The sequence below is a fragment of the Hemicordylus capensis genome, chromosome 2, assembly GCF_027244095.1.
Source record: "Hemicordylus capensis ecotype Gifberg chromosome 2, rHemCap1.1.pri, whole genome shotgun sequence".
Taxonomy (NCBI): Eukaryota; Metazoa; Chordata; class Lepidosauria; order Squamata; family Cordylidae; genus Hemicordylus; species Hemicordylus capensis.
The window spans coordinates 381,119,790-381,133,825 of record NC_069658.1 but is presented as its reverse complement, the minus strand read 5'-3'; the positions used below and the strand labels follow the sequence as shown (position 1 = coordinate 381,133,825).

General features: G+C 42.9%; 1 protein-coding gene across 6 annotated transcripts in view; it reads right to left on the bottom strand.

The window, feature by feature from the left end:
* DNAH9 (dynein axonemal heavy chain 9) overlaps positions 1 to 14,036 on the bottom strand; it is a 330,190-nt gene that overhangs the window by 118,185 nt on the left and 197,969 nt on the right. For 5 of the 6 annotated variants that reach the window (XM_053297116.1, XM_053297118.1, XM_053297119.1 and 2 more), the window contains 2 exons: positions 12,983 to 13,216; positions 4,652 to 4,912 (listed from right to left, as the gene is read on the bottom strand). In XM_053297116.1, coding sequence (XP_053153091.1) covers positions 4,652 to 4,912; positions 12,983 to 13,216 — 495 coding nt within the window. The remainder of the gene's footprint in view (positions 1 to 4,651; positions 4,913 to 12,982; positions 13,217 to 14,036) is intronic. The other variant, XM_053297117.1, reaches the window with a different exon arrangement.

The following is a 14,036-nucleotide window of genomic DNA, read 5'->3' as shown; positions in this document are numbered from 1 at the left end:
TGCATAGCACTGATTGGTTGGAACCCGTGACATGATGTTCAGTACAGAATCCTATATGCTGAATTTATACTAAGTTTGTGTCCAGATAGCATTTCCCACAGGAAGTTTTCCACACAGGACTTTTAAAGCCCCATAGCTCACATCTCCTCCAGAATGGAGGAGGTCCATTCACATATTGGGCAGATTTAACCCAAAGTCCCTGCGAGCTATCGTGGAGCACTTAACACACAATTTGGGTTTTTCACCATGTGTTAGAGTGCAGCCCAGTTTATATCTGGGGTAAAAAATATCCACTTTTTGCATTGGGTTTGTGGGATAACTTTGAGTTCGCAGTAAAGCCTCCCAGAAAACAGGTAAAGCCTGCTGTGAGCAGAACTCCCAGGGCTGGTTTCGTGCTGCATTGGTCATCTAGAAGCATGGGAAGAAATACTGGGTGGGGGAGGCATTAAGAACCATGGTCACTGGTCATGACTATGGAAGCCCTGCTGATTTATTTTGTCCATTTGGACTAATTAAGTGAGCATACAGATTTACCTAAACACTAGAGGAGAAATAGTTTCTTGCAGAGTAAGCCTGCATGAAGTTGTCCCTGCCATTCTACTGCAAATGACAGATGTACTTGCTACCTATTCAAACACTAATTTGATCTTCTGTTTTCCCTTTCTTCCAACCTTAAAGCAGACTATCCATCCTTATAAAAATTGTTTAAAGTATTGCTTGTATGTCTTATTTGGTGTTTTATTTTTTTAGCACACAAAACACTTTTTTAAAAGTTAAAAAATGCTCTGGGGATGTGGGAGAATAATTCAAGCAATGGGAGGAAACCAGAAAAACGAAAGCAGTAGCTTCTGTCCACATATACCTTTTAGGTAAATGAATCTATATCATTCAGGGGCTTTGCCTTGGGGTAAAACATTGAGACCTCTGATTCCAAATTCACACTTTCCAGCAGAGCTGAACATTCAGTTATCTACTCAGAACCTGAGGAAGCTTCAACAAATCTGCATAAAATGAAACAAGTGGCGTAAGCAGTTTCCAGACCCCAGTATGCTCTATCCGAATTTGCTTCATGTAGTTCTGGTAAAACATGCCTCTGTCATCATTAGTGAAGGCAGCAAGTCCTACAGTGAGAACAGCTTGAGCTGCATTGTCAAGTTGAAGCCCTCTACCTAAGACACTGTTGTGGAGGAGGAGGAGGTTACAGCTGCAAAGTATCCACATGTTAGCCCTCAGCTAAACCCTTCCGGCAATGCCAACTCCTGAACAAAGATTTGAATGATTGGTCTGACAGCGGAGTCTACCTGACGCAGAAACACTTTCATTTATTTGCTAGTTAGGAACAATGACATCTGTTTTAAGGCCACAAAGACAGCATTTTCCTGTACTTTGGGTTTTGAATTATTCTGCAAATGGATTGACAACATGAAGGGGAGTAAGCCAGCCGCAGCCACCCACAGTACCAGCTGCAGAACAATAGCTCTACTTCAGAAAATGCCTTTGGGAACTGTGTGTGCACATCATCCCAACCAGTGATACAACATTAATTTCTGGGGTAACTTCTACAAGCCAGTTCACACAACCTTCAGGACACAGCAGTCTAGCAGTCAATCAATCAATCAATCAATCTTTATTACAGTCAAAGACCAGCACAGGTAAATGCATACAACTATCACTGAATACACAGGTGAAACTCGGAAAATTAGAATATCGTGCAAAAGTCCATTAATTTCAGTAATGCAAATTAAAAGGTGAAACTGACATATGAGACAGACACATTACATGCAAAGCGAGATAAGTCAAGCCTTAATTTGTTATAATTGTGATGATCATGGCGTACAGCTCATGAAAACCCCAAATCCACAATCTCAGAAAATTAGAATATTACATGGAACCAAGAAGACAAGGATTGAAGAATAGAACAATATCGGACCTCTGAAAAGTATAAGCATGCTTATGTATTCAGTACTTGGTTGGGGCCCCTTTTGCAGCAATTACTGCCTCAATGCGGCGTGGCATGGATGCTATCAGCCTGTGGCACTGATGAGGTATTATGGAAGACCAGGGTGCTTCATTAGCGGCCTTCAGCAATTCTGCATTGTTTGGTCTCATGTCTCTCATCCTTCTCTTGGCAATGCCCCATAGATTCTCTATGGGGTCAGGTCAGACGAGTTTGCTGGCCAATCAAGCACAGTACACTGTATACTTTTCAGAGGTCCGATATTGTTCTATTCTTCAATCCTTGTCTTCTTGGTTCCATGTAATATTCTAATTTTCTGAGATTGTGGATTTGGGGTTTTCATGAGCTGTACGCCATGATCATCACAATTATAACAAATTAAGGCTTGACTTATCTCGCTTTGCATGTAATGCGTCTGTCTCATATGTCAGTTTCACCTTTTAATTTGCATTACTGAAATTAATGGACTTTTGCACGATATTCTAATTTTTCAAGTTTCACCTGTAAACATGTCTAAAAAGTATAAAATATTTAAAATAAGCTATAAGATATACCAAAGGGTAAAAGTGGGGAAACTAAAAAAAAAAAGGGAAGATAGCTGATAAGACTAGTAAAACAACTGACTAATATAAGTAATTTAGTGCAATCTATATAAAAATTGGTCTACAGGGGAATACAACTCTAATGGGATGACTAGTAAAATGGAGGTAAAACATAGTTAAATACGTAAGTACATATATATCTATAAGTTAAAAGCATCTAAGATAGTAAAAGTATTTTAAAAAGCATGTTAGAATAAATTGGTCAGTAGTTCAAATCACAGGTTACGGGCTGGCAGACAAGGTCTAATGGATCTTGCATGCTGCCGTGCAGAACCTAGCAACATTGTACATGAAGGTTCGCTTTTCATCTGAGAGCAGCACCTTACTGTAGACTTGACTGGAGTGGCCAAGGTAGTTAGCAAGTAGAGGAAATATGAGCTTCTCCCAGCTATCTTTATAAAATGGGCAAGACAAAAGTACAAGTTCAGTGGTTTCCACCTCCCTAGAGGCACAGGGGCAAAGCCTTTCTATAAATGGGGTCTTTAGTCTAGCAGTCAAGTGACCAACTGAAAGCACCCCATAGCTGGATGTGTGGCAAAGCAGCCACTTGCTTGCTTTATCGAGCAAACAGATCATAACAGATCAGAACACAACAAAGCACTGGGGGAATGCTGAATAGGGACAGTCCTTCCACGAGGTGAGGTGAAGCTAAAGGTGAGGTTGACTAAAATTGATTAGACAGCAATATTACAGAAATGCAAACACAAAGCAATCTATGTTGACATTCAATATCATCCTCTCCCTGCTCTTCCTGATATTTTCTTCCTACCTCCTTCTCCTCTTACTGTCTTTTGCTACAGAGCTGTGTGCTTTTGTTTCCTCTGCTACTGCTCCATATGAAAGCACAATGTAAATACATCGGCGTTACTGGCTGTAATTCCATACACACACACACACACACACACACACAAAGAGAGCTTATTATTTGCTGATTATTCATGTCAACGGATGGGCTAAACTCTCTGACGCAGGTGAGGAGGAGGATGTGGCTTCTGGTGCTCAGGAAACGCTGCCACCTCAGTCTCCAGGGAAGCTCCAGGCTTCCCATTAATCTTGCCTTAATGAGATGTTATATAGTTTCAGCATGAAACCTAAATTGACAGGATCTAAACATTTTCGTGTTGCATTAGGATTTTGTTTCCAGACAAACAGATCCTGTCACAGAAACACCATGGCTCCTAAAAGAGAATCAAATGGAAATCTGCTGCCTTTTATTTGTTTATTTTCAGTAGTTTGGCATTTAAGAGTTTTCTTGGTTTAGTCTAACTGTAATGCAAGGCAGTGAACAATTAAATCAGCACAGACATTTAAATTTATTAGCAGATATAGATAGGCAGTGACCTAGGTTTTTTCCTTTAAATGTGCTTAGAACATCAAAAGCAGTCTCTTCCAATCCTAATGTTTTGGTCAAATAGGTTAACCTCAAATAGGCTGACCACACCACATAAGTGCAAACACATGGAAATTGATTACAAGATCATGGAATGTTACACTTGGGAGCTTTGAGGTCTTCTAGTCCAACCACTGCAGCATCATTTACAGAGGCTTATCTAGCCTCTGTTTGAAAGCCTTTCGCCAAGGAGAGCCCAGTACTGTGTCAGGCCTACCAAACCTTTCCTACAGGGAATGGAAAGCAGTTTACAGAAAAGCATACAACTAATTATCTACATAAACAGCCAACAAAAACTTCACACCTAAATTATTCAAAAATAGAAATCAAACTATTCACAAAACCTTTCCCAGATGGCTCCTTGGGTAGATTTCTAGATCTTCTCTCAAGTCCTGCTTATTGATTTGGTTCTAAACAGTTCCATCTTCAGGGAACCTCTTTAAAACATGAGGCCATAAGCACAGAACACAACACTGGAATATGCCAAAATAAATAGAAAATTTTTCTGTGCTAAGGTAACTCGTTGCTATGAATTCATGACTGAGTGATAAATGAAGAAAACTTCTCCAAGTTTTTTTTTTAGCTCAACAGAAATATGCCCGCTAGCCAAGAGAACTGTGTGGTCCTATGCAGAAGTCCCTAAGTGTTCGATGGAACTGCAACCATAATGTGAAAAATTGCTCTACAGTATGTGGCCTGTACCTTATTGAGGGTGTTAAGAGCTGCCTGGGCAGCTGCAAGGGCTGGCTCAGCTTTTACTAGGTCCTCCTCACAGTCCTTTTGCTTCTGCTGAACCTCCTGCGTGATCAGGGCTACTTTCTGCTCCTCGTCATCAGCAATGGTCTTCTCCTTGCTGACTTTCTCTGTCTCTATGCCCACCACCTGGATCAGCTTGTCTGCATCTTCATTCTTCTGCTTCAGCTCCACCTCCTGGGCTGCCAACTTTGCCTTAAGATCATCTACCTGGAACAAGGAAGGTGCAAAGCCAGACAGCACAGAATTAGCATCATGTAACATTTACAGAGGATGGATGGACATCTGAAAAATGCAGGGGGTAGGCAGGAGAGGAGAAGGAAAAAACCTTTACTTCAATTTAGAGCTAGTTGACCACGCCTTATATAGAATAAGGACAAAGCCTGGAATCAGTCACTCATTCTGAGCTTTTTTGGGATACATATTCAGAACCGGATTGGTGAGCTGGAAGGTGAACACCAATTATTTCACTGTGTTAACATTCCAGCAAGTTACAAGTGTTTTTATCCAATCTCTAGGCAATAGCCTTCCTTTTTACTGAATGTGTGGTGTGCCATCTTTCAGAAACATCAGAAATAAGGATTCTGTGCTCCTAATCTCACAAGAGAGGAACATAAAAGAATGAGTAAACTTAGCAGTCATGGGATAAGGGGACAGGTTCATGTGTGGATCAGTAACTGGTTGAAGGACACAAAACAGAGAATAGGAATACATGGACAGTTTTCACAATGGAGGTAGGAAGTGGGGTCCCCCAGGGATCAGTACTGGGACCAATGCTCTTTAACTTGTTCATAAATGATCTAGAAGTTGGGGTAAGCAGCGAAGTAGCCAGATTTGCAGAAGACACTGAACTATTTAGGGTAGTGAAATCCACAACAGATTGTGAGGAGCTACAAAAAGATATCTCCAAACTGGGGGAGTGGGCAGCAAAATGGCAAATGTGGTTCAAGGTAAGCAAGTGTAAAGTGATGCACATTGGGGCAAAAAACACCAGATTCACATATACGCTGATGGGATCCGAGCTGCCAGTGACTGACCAGGAGAGAGATCTTGGGATTGTGGTGGACAGCTCATTGGAAGTGTCAACTCAATGTGTGGCAGCTGTGAAAAAGGCTAATTCCATGCTAGGGATCATTAGGAAGGCAGTTGAAAATAAAACTTCTAATATTATAATGCCCTTTACAAAACTATGGTGCAGCCACATCTAGAGAACTGCGTACAGCTTTGGACACCATATATCTTAAGAAGGATATTGTAGCTTATGTTCTTATTAGCCCTATTCACATGTTACATTCAACACTTGTATGATGAATGCACAGTGTGCACAGGTACAGATTATTGTTCCCTTTAACAGGGATTCCCAGATGTTGACTACAACTCCCATAATATTCAGTCAAAGGCCATCGCAGCTGTGAATACTTGGGAGTATACTCAACAACATCTGGGAATCCCTGTTACAGGGAACACTGGTACAGATCTGTACACAGGTACAGTTATTCATATGATCACATAAGCGGGCTTCAGGGCAGGTGGGAAAGGTGGTGGGAAAGGTAGCAGAAGCTGTCTGCCGGGTCTGGGAGGGTCTGGGTGCGTGATCCCGTGTACCCAGACAGTCCGCTGCTTCCCCTGGCTACACAGAGGTGCGGAGGTTGGGACGTGTTGTCCCTGCCCCCAGAGCTCCCATAATGCACCATGCGAGTGTGTGGTGCATTGTGGGGATACTCCCAGTGATGGGCAGGTGCCCATCAGTGTTGCAATGTTGGCTGAAAGCAGGTGGCGCTGCACTCGATCAGGAAAATGGGGCTAAAGAAGCCCTTGCTCCCTTAACCTCATTTAGGAGGCAGGCTCCCTAGATCGGTTTGCCACCAAAGCGCCACCGGGATCAGGCATGATTCCAGCAGTTCTCACATGCAGCCAAGCCAGGGCTTGGCTGCACGTGAGAGCAGCCTCAGGATGTTGTACAGAAATACACTTCCTATTTGTACCATGCATTGAGGGGTGTGTACTCAAGTTCACTTTTAATGTACATGCATTCATTCACACAAAACATGTACCAATGTACATATTTCTGTACACTTGTACAACACAATGTCTGAATAGGGCTATTGTGAACCATCGTCACTGATCATCCACTGAACTTCCTGGCAGCTGAATTCTGTAGGAGTAGAAGGTATCCTGATAGGTCACCTCCAGCCTGAGAGGCAAGATGCTGCCCTCTCAATACCAGATGCAGGGGAGTAACAGCAGGAGAGAGGGCTTGCCCTCACCCATTGCCCGTGGGCTTCCCAGCGGCATCTGATCGGCCACTGTGTGAAACAGGATGCTGGACTAGATGGGCCTTGTGCCTGATCCAGCAGGGCTGTTCTTATGTTCTAAAGCACTAATCTGTCAGCTGATTTTGCAGCCTTTCAGCTGAGTTATTATAAAACAAGATGCTTACTAACTCCAAGTTTGCAGGCAATTTGGGAACAAGCATTTCTTCTCCTCCTTTTCCACACTTACGCTTGCATGCCACACACAGCCTCTCTCAGAGTCCTATTCATACGGGGCTGATGATGCAGTTTCTGTCATAACAGGAATTGTAGAACACAGGCTGTTGGCTGAACACACAAAGCAACCTATCTGGAGACTTTCTCACTCTAGAGTTGAAGAACTAATGCCAAGATTGCCCTAGTAGCCATATTGTTTTAAATGAACAGTTCCCTGCAGAGCCTCTGAAAGCATCAGCTTCAATTCCTTTACAAAACCACGATGGTGTTATATAGAACAGAGTATCTTTCCGTTTAACCTGTAAGTGCAAGATCTAGAGCTCCAGGGTACACCTTTACCTGTGGGGAAAGGCAGACATATAATTGGTCTGGGATTCCATGCCATTTTCAGCACAGATTTGAAACACCCTGTAATCTCCTAAAGTAAGTGGCAGGCATTTTGTGTAAGCTCTGAGTTGAGCCCTGGCCTTTGTATATTCCTTTGCTGAATGGTTAATCCATTTTCATCTCCTGTTGTTCTGCTGGAGGAGGCAAAATTACTCTTCGCTTGCTGGGGGTGCGTAAGCACTTCAGTCAGCAAAACTCAGCAGCAACTTTTTGTTCTTTTAAAAATCTTTGGAGATTTAGGAGAAATTGAAGGAGGAGTTTTTGCTGATTTCAGATATGGCTTATAACCTTCAGTCTGTGATAAGTAATTGCATGCTGAATACATGTATGAATAGAAAGTTTATCAGGGTTTTAAGTGCTCTGATGAGGCAACCAAGGGATTGACTTGTCAGCTCTACACAATCCTTATAACAGCTACATAAAAGGAGAGGATGTAAATGCAATCCAGTGGCTCTCATTGTGAGATGCAATAGAATATATAAACAAAACCCTGAAGGTTAAAGACTTAACAACAGCAACAACAGCAACAACAAAAGAACTAAAAAACAAGAGGCCCAAGATATGAAGAAATGAGTTTACATTTGAAAAAAGGCAAACTGAAAGCATAAACTATGGAAGCCAAAAAATGCAATGGAAAATAATTGTACAGCTCCTCTAACAAAGCAAGAACTTCTTTAAGCACAAACTTCATCACCCACTAAAAGCAAATAGTGAATATCTCAGACCCAAACTAAACATTACACATGGAAGAGTGTGACAAGGTTGCACATTACCAAGCCAAGGAAGTATTGGGATAAAGAAAGGTCATATGGGGAAACTGAGGGAAATTGTTTGTTTTGCAGCAGAAACCTGTGACAATAGTTGGGCCCATATGATCTTCACAGGGGCCTGAACACTCCTAGGCCTAGATGAACTGCTGTAGGTAAGATGGGCTTGTGGGCTGTTGTTGTTGTTGTCGTTGTTATGTGTGTTTTTAAACCAATCTTAAGTTTTATACAGTGGGCCTCTCCAGTGAGTTATAAGGAACTAATAGTTGAGTTATCAGAAGCAGTCTGATGTATTCTGCTGTTCTCACATATGTGGAGTGCCATGGGCGATGGCCAGCTGAACATTCCCACAGCAACATCATCAAGGAGATGGAGCCATTCCAGAACAGGAAGGATTGACTGACACAGCGGCTGACATAGCAGGCATACAGCTGACCAGGCAAACAATAAAAAGTAGCAAATCAGATGCTGGCTGTCGGGTAGCCTCACAGGTGGATGAGCTCCCAGAAGATGGGGTTTTGGCCTTTCATTAGTCTTGTAGTGGCTGCCGGAGGATATTTTACAATAAGGCCAATTATGATATGCGGTGAATGCAAGAGCCTGAGGGTGATGAGCCCTGGGATGAAGGAGGTCACCATGGTGAGCATCCAGAAGGAGTCAGAGGAGTAGAACTGGAGGAAACAGGGACTTGTGGTGACAGAACCACTCTGCTCCTCTCATATGTGCCCCACTAGGGCCATGAGGTGGGACAAGAACTCAGATGACCACTACAGATCTAATAACAACAGCCCACCAACTCTTTTAAACAAGAAAAGAGGCTCTGGCGGGTGGTAGGCGTTACAAGTGGAGAAGTAGTGGGGAGGGGCAAGTAGCCATTTGCCTTCTAAAAGTCACCCCCCTCAAATGGCTTTTCAGATGCATGTTTGCCCTTCTGAACATGCATTTGAAATCTTGCAAAGGGAAATGCCACTTGGAAGGCCATTTGGATCAGGGAAATGATGGGTAAGAAAGTGTAAACTTGGGGAAATGCATGGAAAGGAAAGGAGAGGAAAATGGAGCTATATGTGTCTCCAGGGTTAAGCAAAACTGGGCCATAAAAACACCTCCAGATGCTGAGCAGAAAAGGAGCAGAAACGAGCAATATACTACAAGGGGAAACAATGGTGTGAACAAACATGATCAGTTCAGTGATCTAGTTTTGGTCTGTTTCTGTTTCTATATGCAAGCCATCAAGATTGAGACAATAAGATCAAGGGGTTAGCCATATCATCCCCACTTACCTTAACACAGATAACCAGTCCTATCAAGCCCTAACTAATCAGAATGTGAGGTCTCTAGTACCTCAGCTGAGAAATGGGAATAATTTGGATGGGTCTGCAGTTATGGATGGGAAGGAGAACAAAGCCGACCAGCCCTCTGTGACTTCCAAAGAGACAGAAAGAAAAAATCCCAAGCAACAAATATGAGTGTTAAGAAACAGAGAGCATGCTCAATAGGCTGTCAGCAGGCTCTTTTAATCTGATTGCCTGTGCCAGGCTTCGGACTATATGTACTACATCTGAAAGGTCAGCATTTAATTGCTACAGCAGGAGAGACCAAAGTCTGGAATTCAAAGAAGTATTTTTAATAAAAGTAACATTAACAGGTTACCTCAGAAACAGGAAGGCAAGTGGAACCCAACTCTCTTACCATCATATGAGAAAAGTTCTGAAAACAAATGACTGCCCCAAAGCATCTCCTGCTCAGAGATGTTCCCACTGTAAAAGAAGGAACTTCCCACCTCTCTAGAAACAAGGAGAGTGATAGTCTTCCAAAGAAATTTTGCAGGAGGCAAATTAACAAAGGTTTCCAGGAAAGGTGCAAGTATTTTGATAGACCAGGTGGCTTCCATCACAAGGTACTTTTAAAAAGAAACATTGTTTTGCAGTTAGAAGAGCTCAGGAAAAAAAAAATAGAGCAATGATCTAAAGATTCAAAACAGATGAAGGAGGAAGTACCCAAGATAAACCAGCCACCCTTACAAGAAAGGTTATATTTAGTCAGTTATATTCCGTTAGTAACCAACTGATGAAACCCCAGAGAAAATTTATTTGTTTGTTTATTTATTTTGACATTTATATCCCGCTCTTCCTCCAAGGAGCCCAGAGCAGTGTACTACATACTTGAGTTTCTCCTCACAACAATCCTGTGAAGTAGGTTAGGCTGAGAGAGAAGTGACTGGCCCAGACTCACCCAGCTAGTATCATGGCTGAGTAGGGATTTGAACTCGGGTCTCCCAAGTTCAAATCATATTGGGAATGCCGCCCACCCGCCACCTTATTCTACTTCAGAAAACTTTCCAGTTTCCAAAGCATGGCCTTTAAAATACAAAAATTAAAAAAAACCTAGACTTTCTTTCTTTTGAACCACTACTCATATTCTGTCCACACTCCAAATCTTTACCAATAGAGGCTTCATCTGATTTATATTCCTGAGCTGAAATGGAGGAAGGTAATGTAAATTGTTGGCAATCTGACTGGAAAATTCTTAGTTGGAACCTAGCTGGGTGGGCTGGGAAAAGGTCTGATATGGAGTTTATCACCTTCTTGCAACAATGGGATATTTTAACGTTTCACGAGACTTGGTCCAAAGAAGACTTGAATATTAGCAGTTATATTCTGTCCACCGTAAACCGACTTGAACCCATGGGAAATGACTGGCTCAAGAGCCCATATCCATCCCTGGTTAGCAACCTGCTCTCTGGGAGGGTCACTTTAAAAAAGAGAGTGCTGAATGGAGGAGCCAGTAGCCCATACTCATCTGGTCAGTTGCCACAGATACCACTTTCCCACTGCTTTTTTTCTCTCTAGGCTGGCAAGTGGAGAGCCAGGAAGGAAGCAACCAGGGGCGTAGCTATAATTGAGCAAAGGGTTCAAAGAACACGGGCCCCCAGCTCCTGAGGGCCCTCCAGCTCCATCCCTCCCTATTTTCTTCATTTTCTTCCTCACTCTGGGGGGCCGCCAGAGAGAGGGATGAACACGGGCCCCGTCTCCCCTAGCTACGCCTCTGGAAGCAACTCTCAGTAGGCCAGATTTATGTACTTTTAAAATGTATGTCTTGAGAAGTGAAGTGGGTTACAAAACCAATATACAAACATAAACCTTGCATATTACATAACTTAGGATGAGCAGCAATAAAACCATATTTTGGCCCAACAGTTTCCAACTGTTGACCCCTACTGTGGAAGTTGCGTCTGCCTTGCTCTTCCAAAAATGCTGGCTCTTTGGCCCACTGCAAGGACTCAGTCTGGAAAGATCCAGCTGCTTCTTCCTGAGCTTTACTTACTGCATTTCCTTCTGGTTCCCTGGTAAAGAAACACCAAGCCTAATTATCCTAGCTCAAGCTGTATTATTGTGCACAACCATTGCAGATTTTTAAAAAAAGAAATCACACAAGACAACAAGGCTACATTCCTACATTCATAAATATTTTAGGATTAATTGTAAAACATCTACTTGTGGGACAAGGTGCCATGAAATATGCAAGTTTCCATCATGAAATAATCAACTGCTTACAGTAGAAACAGCACAGCTATAAGAAGCCTCATCAAGGGGGAAAATGGCCACTCAGAATGTATTTCTGGATGCTTGTAGGATTTTCAGCTGCCCAAGATATGCTCTCCAGCCACCTGCCCTCCTCCCATTGTACTATCAGTAAGAGTGCAACGTACACCAGGTGTTTGGAAGGCCAAGAATAATTCCATCTATTTTCCAAGGATGACACTGAAATAGTCTTCGGGGAGTGCTCAGAATCTCCCTTCTGTTGGAAACATAGCAGTTGCTTGAGTGAAAGGAACAAGATCATGCAGAACAAGAATTGAACCCATCCCACATTCTGGCACATCACCAGTTTCTGAATCAGCCCATAGGTCCACCCACTCCATCTGGTCTTTGAAAGCAGCATGATGCAATGCTATGGAGATGAGGGCATCTGACAAAAGCAGAGGCAGGGCAAGCTGGCCCTTCATCCCCTCCCCAACAGGCACATCTGGGTTCCACTGCAGCCTTGGGGAGGGACCAACAAACCCAACAACAGTTCTTAGAATTGAGAACTAGTAGTTCTGGAGCAGCGGGGAAATGACTTGACTAGCAAGCCTGAGGTTGCCGGTTCGAATCCCCACTGGTATGTTTCCCAGACTATGGGAAACACCTATATCGGGCAGCAGCTACATAGGAAGATGCTGAAAGCCATCATCTCATACTGCGTGGGAGGCGGCAACGGTAAACCCCTCCTGTATTCTACTAAAGATAATCACAGGGCTCTGCGATCCTCCGGAGTCGACACCGACTTGACGGCACACTTTACCTTTACCTAGTTCTCATTCCTGCTATCTAGGATTCCATAAGTAAGATCTTACACTGATATTAGCCTCCTTCATTCAACACAGAAGCAACAGCAAGGGAACAGCTTCCCCACTTTTCAATCGGAAAGGATCCATGTGTCTGCTATATACACTCCCCATATGCACTCCCCAATGGTAAGGAGTTGCATAACAAAGAAGGAAAGAGAGAGAAATGGACAATCATTTCCTGCTGTCCACAGACAGTGTTTGCACTATTCCCCAGCGTCTTACTTTGGAATAAGCGGGGCCTTCTCACCTGTGCAGATGTGCTGCTCAGCTTCTGCAGACCATTCTCCAGCCGCTCCATCTTTGCTGTCAGTTCTTTCCCCTTCTTAAGCAGCAAGTTCTGATAGAGTTTGATTTGCTCCAAGAACGACTTGGGGGTGGTGTAGTTATAACGGCGCTCATTACTCAGGTAGGAACGGGACATCTCATTAACACTGGTGTGCACATAAGCCATGAATTTACTTATAGATTCTTTCACTGAAGCCTTAAAATAAAAGGAAGACAGAATCTTGCAAGCTAAGTAACAAAGCAGCTTGACTAAGTGCCGGATGGGTATGCCTTATATGAGGTAGACTAATAACTAGGCCTCTACACTTCAACAAACTACAGTGCTTGACTTTAGCAATTATCTTCTCAAGAACTTGCTAGGGTTTTGGCACTCTTGCCTGAAACGTGATCAGGTTGCATCAAAATATTTCAAGTAATTCTGTATGCATGCAGAATGTGTTTAATTCATTTATAATATTTAATATCACAACTTCCAGTCATTTTAAAATTATAGAGCAACTTACAGATGATTTTTAAAGCAATAAGCAATTACTAAATGCCAGGCAGCATCTAGACTAGTACTTCAATGAATGGAAGACATTCTGCTCATGCAAGGCTTGGAGAGGTGATTTTTGTCCATCCTCCCTTCCCTCTGCACCCTGTGCCCACACACCCCTCAAACTATGACCCTCAGGGATGCATTGGGGGGGCAGGGGGACTATAGAGGGGAAAGGGATTGATGAAAATCACCCTTTCTTCTCTTTGCAAGTGGAACATTCCATTCATAGAAATGCTCGTCTGGATGCTGCTTGCTGACTAAAAACAGCAGAGCAGGCTAAACGAGACCAGCAATTTCTCAAATCTAAACTCAGATATAAAGATGTAAAGACCTGGGCAATAAAAAGATCTTCACCAGACCAGACGGACATAAGACGTGTTGCAAGGTAAGTCTTCTCAAGGGGACAGTTCTACATATCATGTAAAGTAGGTCCCTGACTAGGCATCCAGGCAAGGGAAGCACAGGCTAGGAGAAGATC